The following is a 13863-nucleotide window of genomic DNA, read 5'->3' as shown; positions in this document are numbered from 1 at the left end:
TCGAATTACAATGATAATTAAGGTTTTTCTCAACTCAGATAAATAATTTTAAGTGATATTAAGAATGTCATGCCGTTAGGAACGTCAATAGTTTGATTCATAAAATTAATACAAATGTCATCAATAAATTCCACTTTATGTTATAGAGTGTTCTGTTTTGTGTTTTGTTATTGATTGGGAAAGGTCCATACAAAAGATGCAAAGTGTTTAAATCAAACTGAGAAATTTATTGAGGGAATGAATCTTTGAGACCGCAAATTTGACTTCAGTTTAGCAATTGACTCACTCGAGAGAAATATTTACTCACGAGCCGTAGGCGAGTAATCCTCAGTAAGAATTCAAATGTGGAGAGAAATTAATAGTTCGTTTCGTAAAAATATTTGTTTTAATTTCCTAAACTACTCTAGTTTGCCAAAATCAATAATAAAGTAATAATTGAAAGTTTTTAGTATGAAAGTTAGGTTTCAAATTCTAAACAACAAAAAATAGCAAACGATAATTTGTTTTTATGTTACAATAATGTCTAAGACGTTATGTCTTAGAGGGACTTACAATTGCACTTAATTTCATAAATTCTAAATCCCAAGATTGGTGTTTTATTTTTCACAGTTAAAATTGCATTTTTGTTCAATATTAAATGTCTCTGTAAAATGAGCATACATAGCATATTAGTTAATTTAATCACCGTAGAGAATATTTTTTTAGTCTTAGAGAATAACCTTTTTGCTAACAACACTTGTGGGGGATGGCTGCACATTAGATTCACAAAAAACATTGATAGTGAATGAACAAAATATTATTTGAATCGTAAAAATATAATAAGCGTAATTATTTATTAATAAGTTATCTAGAATTGTGCTTGCCTGTAAAAAAATGAATAAAAACTCACACCTTAATTTTAGTGTAATGGTTTATTATATTAAAGCCAAATTAAATTCCTGGTAAAATGCAAGTAAAACTATACACATATCACATCGGTTGGTTTGACAATAGTATTTATAAAACTTAAGAATAACTATATAAATCAAGTGGCCAGAAGACAAAAAAAGTTAAGTTGGAAAAGAATGATCTCCCGGGCAGATAGAGTTACAACATTGAGAAGATGTCTTGAAGTTACGTCAAACTGTTTCCATGAAATCAATACGAGTAGTGTTTTATTGGTTTGCCAACATGTTACTTTCCCGTGGTACATCCTACAAATTACATTCGAGATATATACCAAATGTATTACTTATAAAATATTAATATTATTTTGTTTTTACAAATGTTAGTGTTTATATAATTTTGTTGAATTTATCTAATAAGTATGACATTTATTTTTTTATTTTCTGGCCTATTTTTCCATTGTAGGAGGCTTCACTTTAGCCCATAAACCATGTTACACATTACGTCAGGCTAGACCTAGAAGGTCGCATCATTATCACATAGATAACATTTATTTGCGACTGTCGGGAATTGAACCCGGGACTTCAGACAACGGAGCCCCACTCTACACTACAAGATCAGCTTATGTTTGACATAAATAACACTATAAAAATGTTTCATAAAACCATATATTTTAAATAAGCAGTCATTAATTGCATGTAGTAAAGGCTAGCTACTGATGTAATCGTATTGTCCACTAAAGTTAAATTTAACTAAATAATATGCAGTCACATGGTAAAAAAATCCTTTTTAAATTTTTTATATATATTATGTACAAAAACACTATGCCATTATCTATTTAGTTATTTAGCTTTAGTGTTATTTAGTTATAGCTTAATTTATGTCCAAATTATAGTTATAGCTTCATTTATGTCTAAATTATACATAGTTTGCCAACAAAATTTCACCTAACCATTTCAATATAAATCTATAAATCTTTCTCTTTTAATTAAATTTAATAATAATACTTAGGTCAAGAGTTTTACTAATTTTGTCACCAGGTAAAAAAGGAGGGAGAATATCTTTTTAAGTGACAGAAAGAGCGTTGGCAATAAAATACAGTGTAAATAACTAGGTTTTAAATGAACTCCACAAGGCTACTAGGATAGCTTTCCATCTCTATTATTGAACAATATTATCTTACAAGCCAATATAATACATACTATTTTTAAAATTTTGAGAATATTTTAAATCAGCGCTATTTTTATCTTACGGAATCACCTAAATGTCATCTTAAAATCATAACCATGAAGTTATATATTTTTTTTATTTTTGTGATTTAATCACAGTTAAATATTTTTGAAATATCAAAATGAATAATTTGGACACACCAACGGAACTTCGCAAACCAAGAATATTGTTTACATAAAGACAATAATCATACACAAAAAATGCATTGTCTTAAATGTTACTTATTTAATTTGAATTAAATATACTTTTAGAATCAATCTGAATTTACAATTTTTGAGTTATAGTTGAAAAAGGGATAACTGTTTGGAAGTACTCCTAAGGCTTGTTAATTAAATTCACGATTTTCAACTCATTAACCTGAAGTTCTCTCAGAAGCAGATACGTTTTTGTCATTTCAGTTTGGCCTTTGGAACTTACTTAATCACAAAGTTATAATAGAATTCCACAAAGCATTAACAATGCTTCCGTTCACGGGGTGGAAAGAACCTTTCTATTGTCCGTTTGTTGCGTTGTTAATTACAATATATTTCATCAAAAGCAAAAAGTTCTGTTTTAGGTTATTTAAAATTTAAATTAATTTCTGTAGAATATTTAAAATTTAAAACAATTGTTAATTACTGTTTTGTGTATTTCGTTTTAAACATGTTTATTAGACCAATATAGTCTAAATTATTATATTTATTTTTAAAATGCAATTATATCTCTAACATCATGACCTAATCTAATGCATTGCCTTTTTTTATTTGGCAATTATTTTGCTATGGAGTTACAGCCTGTTAGTTTAATTTGTATAGATTTATTTTAAAATTTTTAAGTTTATTTTCTTCAAAAAACCACAACCTATTAATTGACATACTCAAATTATCTTTCCAACGAATTGCATATTTTTATTCATGGTTCCTTCAACGTTTAATCTTTACAAGGGTTAAGAGACAAACCTCACTTCTTTATTTGTATCTTTGTTGAGATACCGAACAAGTCACCCCGAATCGTCCGTGTGGAGCCCATTTAGGGGTTGTTATTGACAGCTCATGTTTATTGCAAGGTTGCTTTGTTCTTTCGCCTTTGGGATGATATTTACGAAAAACCCTGGATAAAGTGAGAAGTAGATAAAAATTGTAATATTTAACATACAGCATGTAAAATACTCGTAGATTTTATATACTGTATTTTAATTCTAATTCCTGATATTTCTTTAGTTATATTTTTTTAATAGTTATATATTTTTCATTATCGTAAATGCAGCTAATAATAAAGCCTATATATACTATGTATAGAATACAGTGTAAGGGTAACAAGGTTTTCGTCAGTTAATCAAGTAAAGTTTTATGAAAAACCATAATAATAATAATAGTATGATGTTGTTTGAAGATTTTTAGATCAAGGGATCAGCGGGATTTTCAAGGTTATATACAGTTTTAGGCTTCAAAACTCAAATAGAATATAATTAAAACTACTAATATTGCCCCGAACAAGACTGTCAACGTTCAGTAAATAAAAATGACTACGCCTAGAACCTGAATAATAAGTTTTAAATGCTGCAAAAGCTTTTATATATGCTAAAGGGCTGTTTTATGATTTATTCTCTTAGTATAACTCGAATATTCATGTTAATCAAGAAATCATAAGAACTTTTCAGCCAAAGTTTTTAATTCACATCTAATAAAAACACGATTTTTCCGTTAAAATCAACTTCCAATCTCCTCAGTGACAATCTAGAAAATATAAATACCTATCTTTAAAATATACTTTTAGAAAAAGTTAATGCTTTGAATCAGCGCTGAAATATACCCGTCTTACTAAAAACTTTCGCTTGAACTTTTAAAATCACATAAATTATTCAAGAGTAAATCCCACCCCGTTAACTTGTACTTACCTTTAGGATTTAAGAGAAATATTTCCAGATTGTCAGATTTAAATTCTTAAGACGATTTTAAACTAAATAAAAATAATGCTTTTTTACTGGGCATTGCATAATGTTTTTATAGTAAAACTAGTAAAGTTAATGTTCTTTTGTGACGTAATTGTAATCCATAATAATTTAACATACATGTAAACAAATCATAAATTTAAGCTCTGATAATAAATTACTCTTTAATTATATGTAACTCACGATTTACAAAATATTAATATGAAAACTAGTTTTCATATATATTTTTTAATTATTTAAGTCTTTAAAGTAAAAAAAAAAACGTTTGAAACATAGACTAGTACAGTAGGTCATTAGCTTTCCATAAAATCGTATTGTATAAGGGCAATAAACTAAATAGTCATGCCACATAATCGCATTGCTTTACTTTAAGAGATTCGCATGCTTACGTACTCTGTCGGAAAATATTCTCGTTAAATAAGTGTTAAACAACTCTTAAAAACATTGCATCATTGATGCTGAAAAGTATTGCAAATCTAAGGCACCAATCAAGTACTCTAGCTTTGTTAGTTCATAAAGGAAACAACATTCGATAATGAATACTGACGATGTTCACCCCAAAAGCACCACAGGACAGGTAAACAAGGGAGAACATAAAAGAACAAGTCCTCATTGCGCAATGACAGGCTAATGGTAGATTCAGGGTGCAGGAGGGAACACCGTTTTATTATCGTGAAGCAAACACATAATGTGATGAGCTTAATGTATAGTACTGCATAGGTTTCTGAAGTATTTGTTTTTTTACATAGTGCTTTAATGGCGAGTGCTTCGTAAAAAGCTGAACTAAAACTACACCCTTCTTTGACTCATGGTTGATGGAATTGAGCCCCAAAAGCTAGCTCTATTCCACTGATTGTTTTGGACCTACTAGGACAACCTGTCCTACCGAAAGACATTTCTGAGCAGGTCGGAGTATTTAGATATCGTAACACCCTTCGCCTAGCATATACCAAAATATTTCTCAACACTTCAATTATGATCACAATACAATTTAATTGTATGAAAAGTGCATATAAGAGTTATAAAATAAATTCAAGAAATGTAATTGAAAGAGTTGAAAACTAGTTCGGGTAAAGGAAGTAGACTTGACGTGTCTGAGAAATATTGAAACAAGAGAGAAGCAATCACGTGTCTGATTGTTTGTGTTATAGGTTACTTGGTGTGACACACAACACACTGCTATCTCGAGTAACAGGAATAGAACAAAATGTGACAAGTGATTCTAAACAAAATATTTATAATATTATGTAGCTTTCTAAATTGGTCTATATACAAACTTTCTGGAAAAAGCATTTAAAATTAATACAACAGAAATTATCTCTGACAAAGGAGAATTTGCTTCTGTGCCTATTGTACACACATGCCTATTGCAATGAAGAATATATTTTCGTCATGTTTAATGATGGGCAAGATTAATTAAATTACAATTACTAACTATTCTTTATAAAATAACCTAGAAAAGTATTAGAAGTAAAAGCCTTTTAGTGAGTAAATTTGTGTAGCCATGTTATCAAACGTAAGACTAGGTCTTGATTGTTATTTGAAATACGAAAAATAATACACTTTCGACATGATTAAAGACGGATACAAGTTTTTGTTTTAAAAGCTATTCGCTGTTTCTGAAACAAAAGATTCTCAAAGTCGATGCAAATTCTTCTTCTTTCAATAATGCAAAAGTCCGGTTCTTAGTGATTTATAAATTATGAATTATATCTACTATGAATAATGCCATTTTTTATATTGTGTGAATAAAACCTTATAGTAACCGGACTTATTTATATTGCTGATTATATTAACAGTAAAATATGATAAATATGCTGTCAATAGAATGGATTTACGTAATAGCTTACGTAAAATACGTTGCAATAATATATTTAAGTATTTTTCAGGTTTTGGAATTATATTTATTGTTATAGAGGTGCCACAGATTTGTTTGCCCTACTAACCTAAAATATGTTTAAATGTACCTGCAGAGAAAAAGTGTATAATAAACATTATTAAAAATGTTCCAATAATGCCAAACGAAAAGATAAATATATTCATTATAAGCACCATTACTTTTTATAAAATAAAGCTTGGATGAATCAATGAAAATAACTACATACTATTGTAGTATTGCATTCTTGACATGCTATTGTTTATTTTATAACTTCGTACTTTCGGCCGTTTTTAATGGATGCTTTTAATGGTGGCGTGTATCTAAAGTGGGGTTTTCCGTCTAGGAAGTAAAAGTGGCTTTCCTTGGTAGTGAATTTTAGCTGTTGTTAACTCAATTTTTAGCTTCGATTGTAAGAAATCGCATGTATCGAAAGTATCCACCAATTGTTTGGAATGGGTGTAATTTATTTTTGCATTAATGTCAATAGTTCAACATATGTATAAGTATATAGAATCGTAAAATGTAAAAGTTTAATCACTTAATTAATCAAAGGAAATTTGTAATAGTAATTTTAAAAACTGTGGGAAAATAAAACTCTTCAGAACTTTCTACAACTTAGTTATATTTTACACTTTAAAAAACAGGACAACAAAACGAACCTTCTCTAAACATTAATTCAACTCAACACACATTGGTCACCATGACAACCGAAATATCCAAAATCGTAAACATAAAGGACACTAGTCAGCTGATGCTAGTTCACAGCTACACGCCCCCGTGGTGTCAACACCACCACACGCCCTCGAGGTGCCGACACAACTTACACTTTCATTTTTACTCTCAACTACTTTTCGCACATCTGCTATGTGATGAGGCCTGCCATTTACTTCAACACTTCTGGGTGAAAACTGTCCAGTAACCACTCCTTCCTTCCATCTCGAAGTACAGGATGGGTTTGGCGGCTTGACATACACACGTTCACCTACTGTAAAATGTGACCCTTCATACACTTCACCTTTTACAGGTTCACCTTTACATCGCCATTGGTACGAAAAAATCTGGGAACTCGGCGATGAATCGCCACCTAATCCTTCTTTAGGTGTCAAATTGTACCAATAGACCATTTCTTGGATACTCCCTTTAGTTCTTGCGGCCATACGCTTGATTGTTCTGTGGTTTCGCTCAACTATCCCGTTTCCACTTGGCCGGTTGACACACCTAAACACGACTTTAATACCCCATTTATCACAGAGCTGAGTAATCTCTTCGCATCGAAATGTTGCACTATTGTCCAACAAAATCTCATGTGGTGGCCCTCGATCAGTAAACAATTCCAACAACACTTTAGAAATCTGATCTTTCGTCTCTTTTGGGATCCGGCGCCAAATGCAGAACCTACTTGGACCACAGTCCACAATGGTCATGAACTTGCTTTGACCATAGTGTGTTACGTCAATGGCAAGCCTATACCAATTGTTCTGGCAATCCAAATACCCAGGCTCCCATTTGATGCTGGATGGATCAATTGACAGACACTCTTTACAACTTTTCACAACTTCTTCAACAACTTTTGTGGTAAAGTTAATGTCTGGGTGACACCGTCTGGCGGTGAATAAAGTACGGTTAACACCAAAATGATGCAAGTCATGAACCTGTTTCACCAATGTCTTTTGGTCCACACTCTCATTCTCACACACAAGTGCAATGCTAGTCTCTTCGTTTCTTGCTAACCATTTTTTTTGGCACTCTTGTAAGAAAATCTGCTTTGTTGAACTGTGACTTAATAAGTTCTATTTGTACATTGAGACCGCATTCCAAAATAATGTCTTTAAATAGGCTTAATCGTCTTCTAACCAAAACTTCACTTAACCCATGTGTTTTGATAGGACGGTCCCCCGTCAGTATAGATGACACCCAAGCATGAACTGTCGCTGAATCCGTGATGAATACGATCTTCTTTAACCCCCAACGCAGGGCCAAATTTACTCCTTTTAGGATAGCTTCCAATTCTGCTAAATTGATATGTGCTGAATCATGCTGCTTCCTCAGCCACGAAGCATCTTCGACTATCTCACCTTCAATTTCTAGACAAACTCCGATCGCTAGACTGCTTGCGTCACACCACACTTTTCCTTCTTCTCCAGGGGACACAGCCCATTTGCCAGTGGCTGGGTCTCTTTCATCGATTCGATCCATAATATTTGTTAACATAGTTTGCGCACGTTCACTGATCAAATCATCCCACTTCAGATCCGACAAATGTCTCTTAACGAAACTACATGCAGGTCGAAGCCAGCTTGCTACTGGATAGTGTCCAATCAATTGCCCACACAACGAGAAAACATCTTTCTTTGTTTTAACTTGGTCCAAAGGTTTTAATTTGTTATCTCTGTACCACATTAGCTTACATCCTGCTCTTCTCAGCCTTAGTCCTAATACTCTGCCTCCATCAAGCGTTTCTGCCGGCTTTGCTGTCAAACCATATGTTTCCAACAATCTAATCACAACATCACTACTGACGATTTCTTCATTAACGACGATGTCATCGACATATGAATCTGTGGCACTCCTAACTATCGGATCCATCGATAAAACCTTGTTAACAATACTGCCCATAATCTTTGGGGCAACGTTTAACACAAACCCAAGTCGAGTTAAACAATAGTTTTCACCCTTAAATTTGACAACTTGAAATTTCCACAAATGTGGAGCAATATGAATTTGCAAGTACGCTTTACGAAGATCAACTGTACTCACATGTTCACCCAATCGTCTCCACAATCTTAACTTTTCACTACAAACCTCACTTCCAGCTGTATGGCTTGAAACGAATTGGTTAAGTTCTCTATAGTCCATTACAGGCCGCACTTTATCCTTATTTTGCTGTATGACAGCCATCAAAGGAATCACACCTTCAAACTCTCCATGATAGGGCTGCAGCCAACCACTTTTTATCCATTCTTCAACTTCAGTTTCGAAGGCTTCGGTAGCATTCTCAGGAATTCTGTACATTTTTACTTGATTTTCCAACATAGGCAGTCTGTTCACATCCTTCCAATTCCATTCCACTGTCCATTTTCCATCTAAAAATTCTGCCTTAAAATCACAGTCTTCAATAATGATTTTCTCTGCAGATTTCTTTTCAATATTAATTTCTTGCTTGGATTCGATCTCCCTGATGATTTTCTGGTCACCGTCACCCTTTTGCTCAGATTCAGCCACTGCTCCAGTACACAAACCCTTTTTAAATTCTACGCCACCATCCCCCTGAATCGTAACTCCACCCATTGCAGAAATCGCATCCATTCCTAATAGCACCTGATAGTTTGGCAATAATCGAGCAACTAAACAGTTTAATGATAGGTTAATCCCACTAACGGACACCTCTGTCTCACACATTAAGTTACAGTCTACTACGTCCCCGTTCATCATTACCACTCGTTGACTTGTGGGCCTTATTAGTTTCTTAGACCTGACAAGACTCGGTGAGATAATAGTTCTTGAACACCCCGTATCTAATAATGCACAACACTTAGTTCCAGCAACAGTTACCATCAACGTCGGCAGTTGTGGTTGCGCAGTCAAACAAGGATAGCCACCCGCGCAACAAAGGGTGGCCCCTTTTACTCGTTTTTTTTGAGCCTGTGAACACTTTGGAGCATAATGTCCTGCCTCTCCACAACGGAAACAAATTACATTCGAGGTGCTACTCGGCTTTCTTTGTGGGCATGATCTTGCTAGATGTCCTTCCGAGTTACAGATAAAACATTTTTTACTATACTGTCTTTTATTTACGGACACTTCCATCTGAGCGGCGGCTCCAACATTGGATTCACTTCCATTCACTAAACTTCTCGCCCTTTCTAACACTTTTGACAGCTCCATGTCTTGCAAACAACATGCCGCCTTTAACTGATTTTGAACTTCTCTGGGTAGTCCGTGAACAAAAGAACTCTTTATCCACTCGTCAGAAACTGAAGAATCTATTAATTTAGCCAACCTTTTCAAATCAGATGCGTAGACATCAACAGATTCTCCTGGAAGCAAACGTCTGGATATGAACTCCTCATACGCTTGGAAACAGTTAGCAGAGAAAGCCTGCTGCAAAGCTTGAGTCAGGGCGGAGTAATCACTCTTAACTGCGTCGGTAAGCCCATCGTAGACGGCAAATGCTCCTCCAGACAAAAACAAGGGAAGCACTGATTGTAGTTCTTTAACCTTCTGAAGTTTACATACAAGCTCCAACTTTTTCAGCCATTCCGAGAAGTCTCCTTCGCCATCATACAACTTTACCAAATCCGAAAATCTTGTACCGTTTCCAGACATGCCGAAATAGCTTGTGGGAAAATAAAACTATTCAGAACTTTCTACAACTTAGTTATATTTTACACTTTAAAAAACAGGACAACAAAACGAACCTTCTCTAAACATTAATTCAACTCAACACACATTGGTCACCATGACAACCGAAATATCCAAAATCGTAAACATAAAGGACACTAGTCAGCTGATGCTAGTTCACAGCTACAAAAACATTTTAAGATGTTTTCTTGACGTGAAAGGTATTTTTATTATATACTTTATTTTGCTTAAATAATGTTTTAATATGACGAAAAATATAGTTTGTCACACATGCAAGAAGTGTCTTTTCTACCATCGCTCATATTTTCTGATCCTGACTAGTGATGAAATGATCCTACTATGATTTTATCTACATACAATGTTTCATTCACGAAAAGATGGTTTTGAAAAATGTCCTATGATAAAATGTTTACATCACAACTATTACAGATATTGTTCTGATAAAAAAAAAAAAAAAAACTTTTTTCATAGATGAAACTAGTAATGCTTTTTTTAAAACAAAGAGCCAACTTGTGAGAAATTGTAATGGTAAGATTTGAATGAAAAGGGATTTTTCAAAAGGGATCAAATTTGATTTCACTTACGTGTTACCCAATAAGACGTATAATATGGAAAAGTATGAAAAAGTGGCGCTTGTGTAAATTGAATTGAATCCTAGGCAATAAAACTTTTTCTTAAACACTTTTTGAATATTTACAAACTATTGAAAAACAACATTTGTCATTGGATATATATATGTATACATGTTATTTTACGAATGTTTTATTCCTCAATCAAAGTGACGTATTCAACGTTATAAGTAATAACTGAACATTATATCAAAATGAATTTTTCAAATATTATAATTTACCTAGCATTACAAAAATATTATACCCAAATTTTATATTATATAGGGAAAACCACTCTAAACAATTTTGATTGCTTACATAACAGCTAATAGTGTAGCAAAATTATTGTCAAATAAACATTTGTGAACTTATTCTTACACGAATTTACCAATTTTCAAAATGGACTACTTTCTTATGTTCTTCTTATATAATCTTGAATAGATGAACGCAGTATGTAGTAACATATTGTTAATAAACGGTATCAGCATTCTGACACATACTTTCTCCCATAAGTTTGTCAACAACTACTTTCTCCCATAAGTTTGTCAACAACCTTTATCATGCGTAAGCGGTGAGATTAAATAAACGGAAATGGAATTTGTACAATTTTCTTCAGAATTTAAAGGTCCATTTTCGTCCATTTCTTTAATTTAACATACTAAATTTTTATCAAAATCGTTCGAGCCAATTTTGGGAAAATCTGATTTACCGTTATGTTATGGGGTTTTATGGGAAAATAACATAATTTATAATAACTTTTGAACCGTAATTTTTACAGAGATAAGATTTGTACCATTTTGTTCAGAATATAAAGTACTATAACATACTAAATTTTTATCAAAATCGTTCGAACCATTTTAGGGAAAATCCTATTTTTCCGTTATTTTATGGGGTTTTATGGGAAAATCTCCATTAAAAATCAAAATTTCTAAAAAATAAAAAAAAACTTTCAAAATTGTAAGAACTATAACATACTATGTTAAATCAAAACCGGATTTTTGTCTAAAATTCCATTTTTTGTTATTTTATGGGGTTTTTATGGGAAAATAACATAATTTACTATAACTTTTGAACCGTAATTTTTACAGAAATGGGATTTGTACCATTTTGTTCAGAATTTAAAGGGCTACAACATACTAAATTCTTATCAATATCGTTCGAGCCATTTTGGAGAAAATCCAATTTTTCCAGTTTTTTATGGGTTTTTATGGGGAAATCCCCATTAAAAATCAAAATTTCAAAAAAATGAAAAAAACGCCTGGAGATACCATGGATTAGAACCTACATACCAAATGTCATCGAAATCGGACCACAGGTGTAGTCTCTAGCTCTGTACACATCCAGACACACAGACACACAGACACACACTCACACAGACACACACACACCCAGACATCACTTCGAAAACCACTTTTTTGGGTCCAGGGGGACCCAAAACGAATATATCCACTCAAAACTCGAACTCGAAAATTTTGACGAAAACAATACTTTCTCCATATACTATGGTAGGGGGAGAAAGTAAAAAGTGATAAATGTATGCGTTTGGCCAAGGACCAGCCAGCATTATGAGATAATCGACACCATCTCTAACTGTAGGGTACTTGTTACTGCACTGCTGATACTTGACGCTGTAACAATTTACTGGTATCGAAACAGGCGAGGGATGTGATGTTATTTAAAAACAGATTAAAACAAATATTTAGATATTTTGACTGGACAGATTTAAAAACCAATTAAATTATAGGAATAATAGGTTGTGATGCATTCTTATTACTTAATTTATTACTGTGTCTGGCAATACAATGGTGTTAACTTAAATTCACTGCGAATGATTCAAAATAATGGAAACTTTTGACCTCATTTAAATATATACCTAAGACTCCAACACCTAGGTTTTTTTACTTCCGGTGAATTCTGGTTGTTTTTCTCAGCAAGTTTGGAAGCCATCTTTTAAATTTATTGTCCATTTTCGTTTAGTGAGGCGTCTGTTCTCTATTCTCAATTAAGGTGTTATAGGTGTGCTAAACCCTTAATCAAATTTCACATTAGTAAAATAATGGACCACCCTTAGGTGGTTCAAACTTTACTGTTTTAATTTATTGAACTTTGTACAAAATGGCTACGGTTCTGGATCACCAACAAAGAAAATTAAGAAATTAGAACTAGGGAATGGAGAGACGACTCGGGAAGAAGATCCAGAAACTCAAAAGGTCCTTGAGGAAATTGACAAATGCCAAAATGAGATTGATGCTCTAAATGAGAAGGCCGGTGAAGAGATTCTCGGCATTGAAAGAAATTACAACAGGATAAAGAAACCACATTTTGAGAAGAGAAACGATATCATCAAGAAGATACCGAACTTCTGGGTCACTACTTTTGTGAACCACCCAAAACTAAGCCCTCTGATCTGATGTAGAAGTAGATTGTCTACTACTAGATTGACTAGATCTACTACTAGGTTGACAACTGATGAATAAGTAGATTGTCTTCAGTATGTCACCAAAATCGAGGTGGAAGATTTTGAAAACATCAAGTTTGGGTTCAAAATAAACTGTTATTTCGAAGAAGGAAACCCCTACATAGAAAATGATGTTCTGACAAAGGAGTTTTCAATGGGAGCAAATGGTGAGCACAAATCCACAAGCACGCCGATCAGATGGAAGAAAGATCAGAATCTGTGTGAAAAGAAGAAGAAGAACACTAAAGCGAGCAACAGCCGCAAACGAGCATTCCAGGACGAGTGTGTTTGATTGAGGGCTCAGGACAGAAGAATTCTCTCAATTACTGAGCTACGTATTAATAAATAATACAGGGATTTATCTTGTACTCTTGCAACAGATGCTAAACTATAATACTAACCAAATAAAATAGTTAATTGAAAATCTGTCCTTTTTATGTTGTTTACACTTTTGCAACTCCAAGTTTTGTTGGTAAATATTCTATTAGCTAAAACCTGTTGATTATCGGGT

The 13863-nt window shown here is 33.2% G+C and overlaps 1 protein-coding gene and 1 pseudogene across 1 annotated transcript; one reads left to right on the top strand and one right to left on the bottom strand.

Annotated features, from left to right (window-relative positions):
- Positions 1 to 6664: 6664 nt before the first annotated feature.
- LOC128989196 (uncharacterized) lies at positions 6665 to 10250 on the bottom strand. Its single transcript, XM_054411067.1, has 3 exons — positions 9720 to 10250; positions 7779 to 9242; positions 6665 to 6886 (listed from the first exon to the last, which is right to left on the bottom strand). The coding sequence occupies exons 1-3, from the start codon at positions 10248 to 10250 to the stop codon at positions 6665 to 6667; spliced, it is 2217 nt and encodes a 738-aa protein (XP_054267042.1).
- Positions 10251 to 11454: 1204 nt separating this feature from the next.
- LOC128989195 (protein SET-like) lies at positions 11455 to 13644 on the top strand (annotated as a pseudogene).
- Positions 13645 to 13863: the final 219 nt, after the last annotated feature.

Source organism: Macrosteles quadrilineatus, unplaced genomic scaffold (assembly GCF_028750875.1).
Source record: "Macrosteles quadrilineatus isolate MER2022 unplaced genomic scaffold, UCM_ALF_1.0 Scaffold_3__2_contigs__length_128488019, whole genome shotgun sequence".
NCBI classification, from domain to species: Eukaryota; Metazoa; Arthropoda; class Insecta; order Hemiptera; family Cicadellidae; genus Macrosteles; species Macrosteles quadrilineatus.
This window is presented reverse-complemented; position numbering and strand designations above follow the sequence as displayed.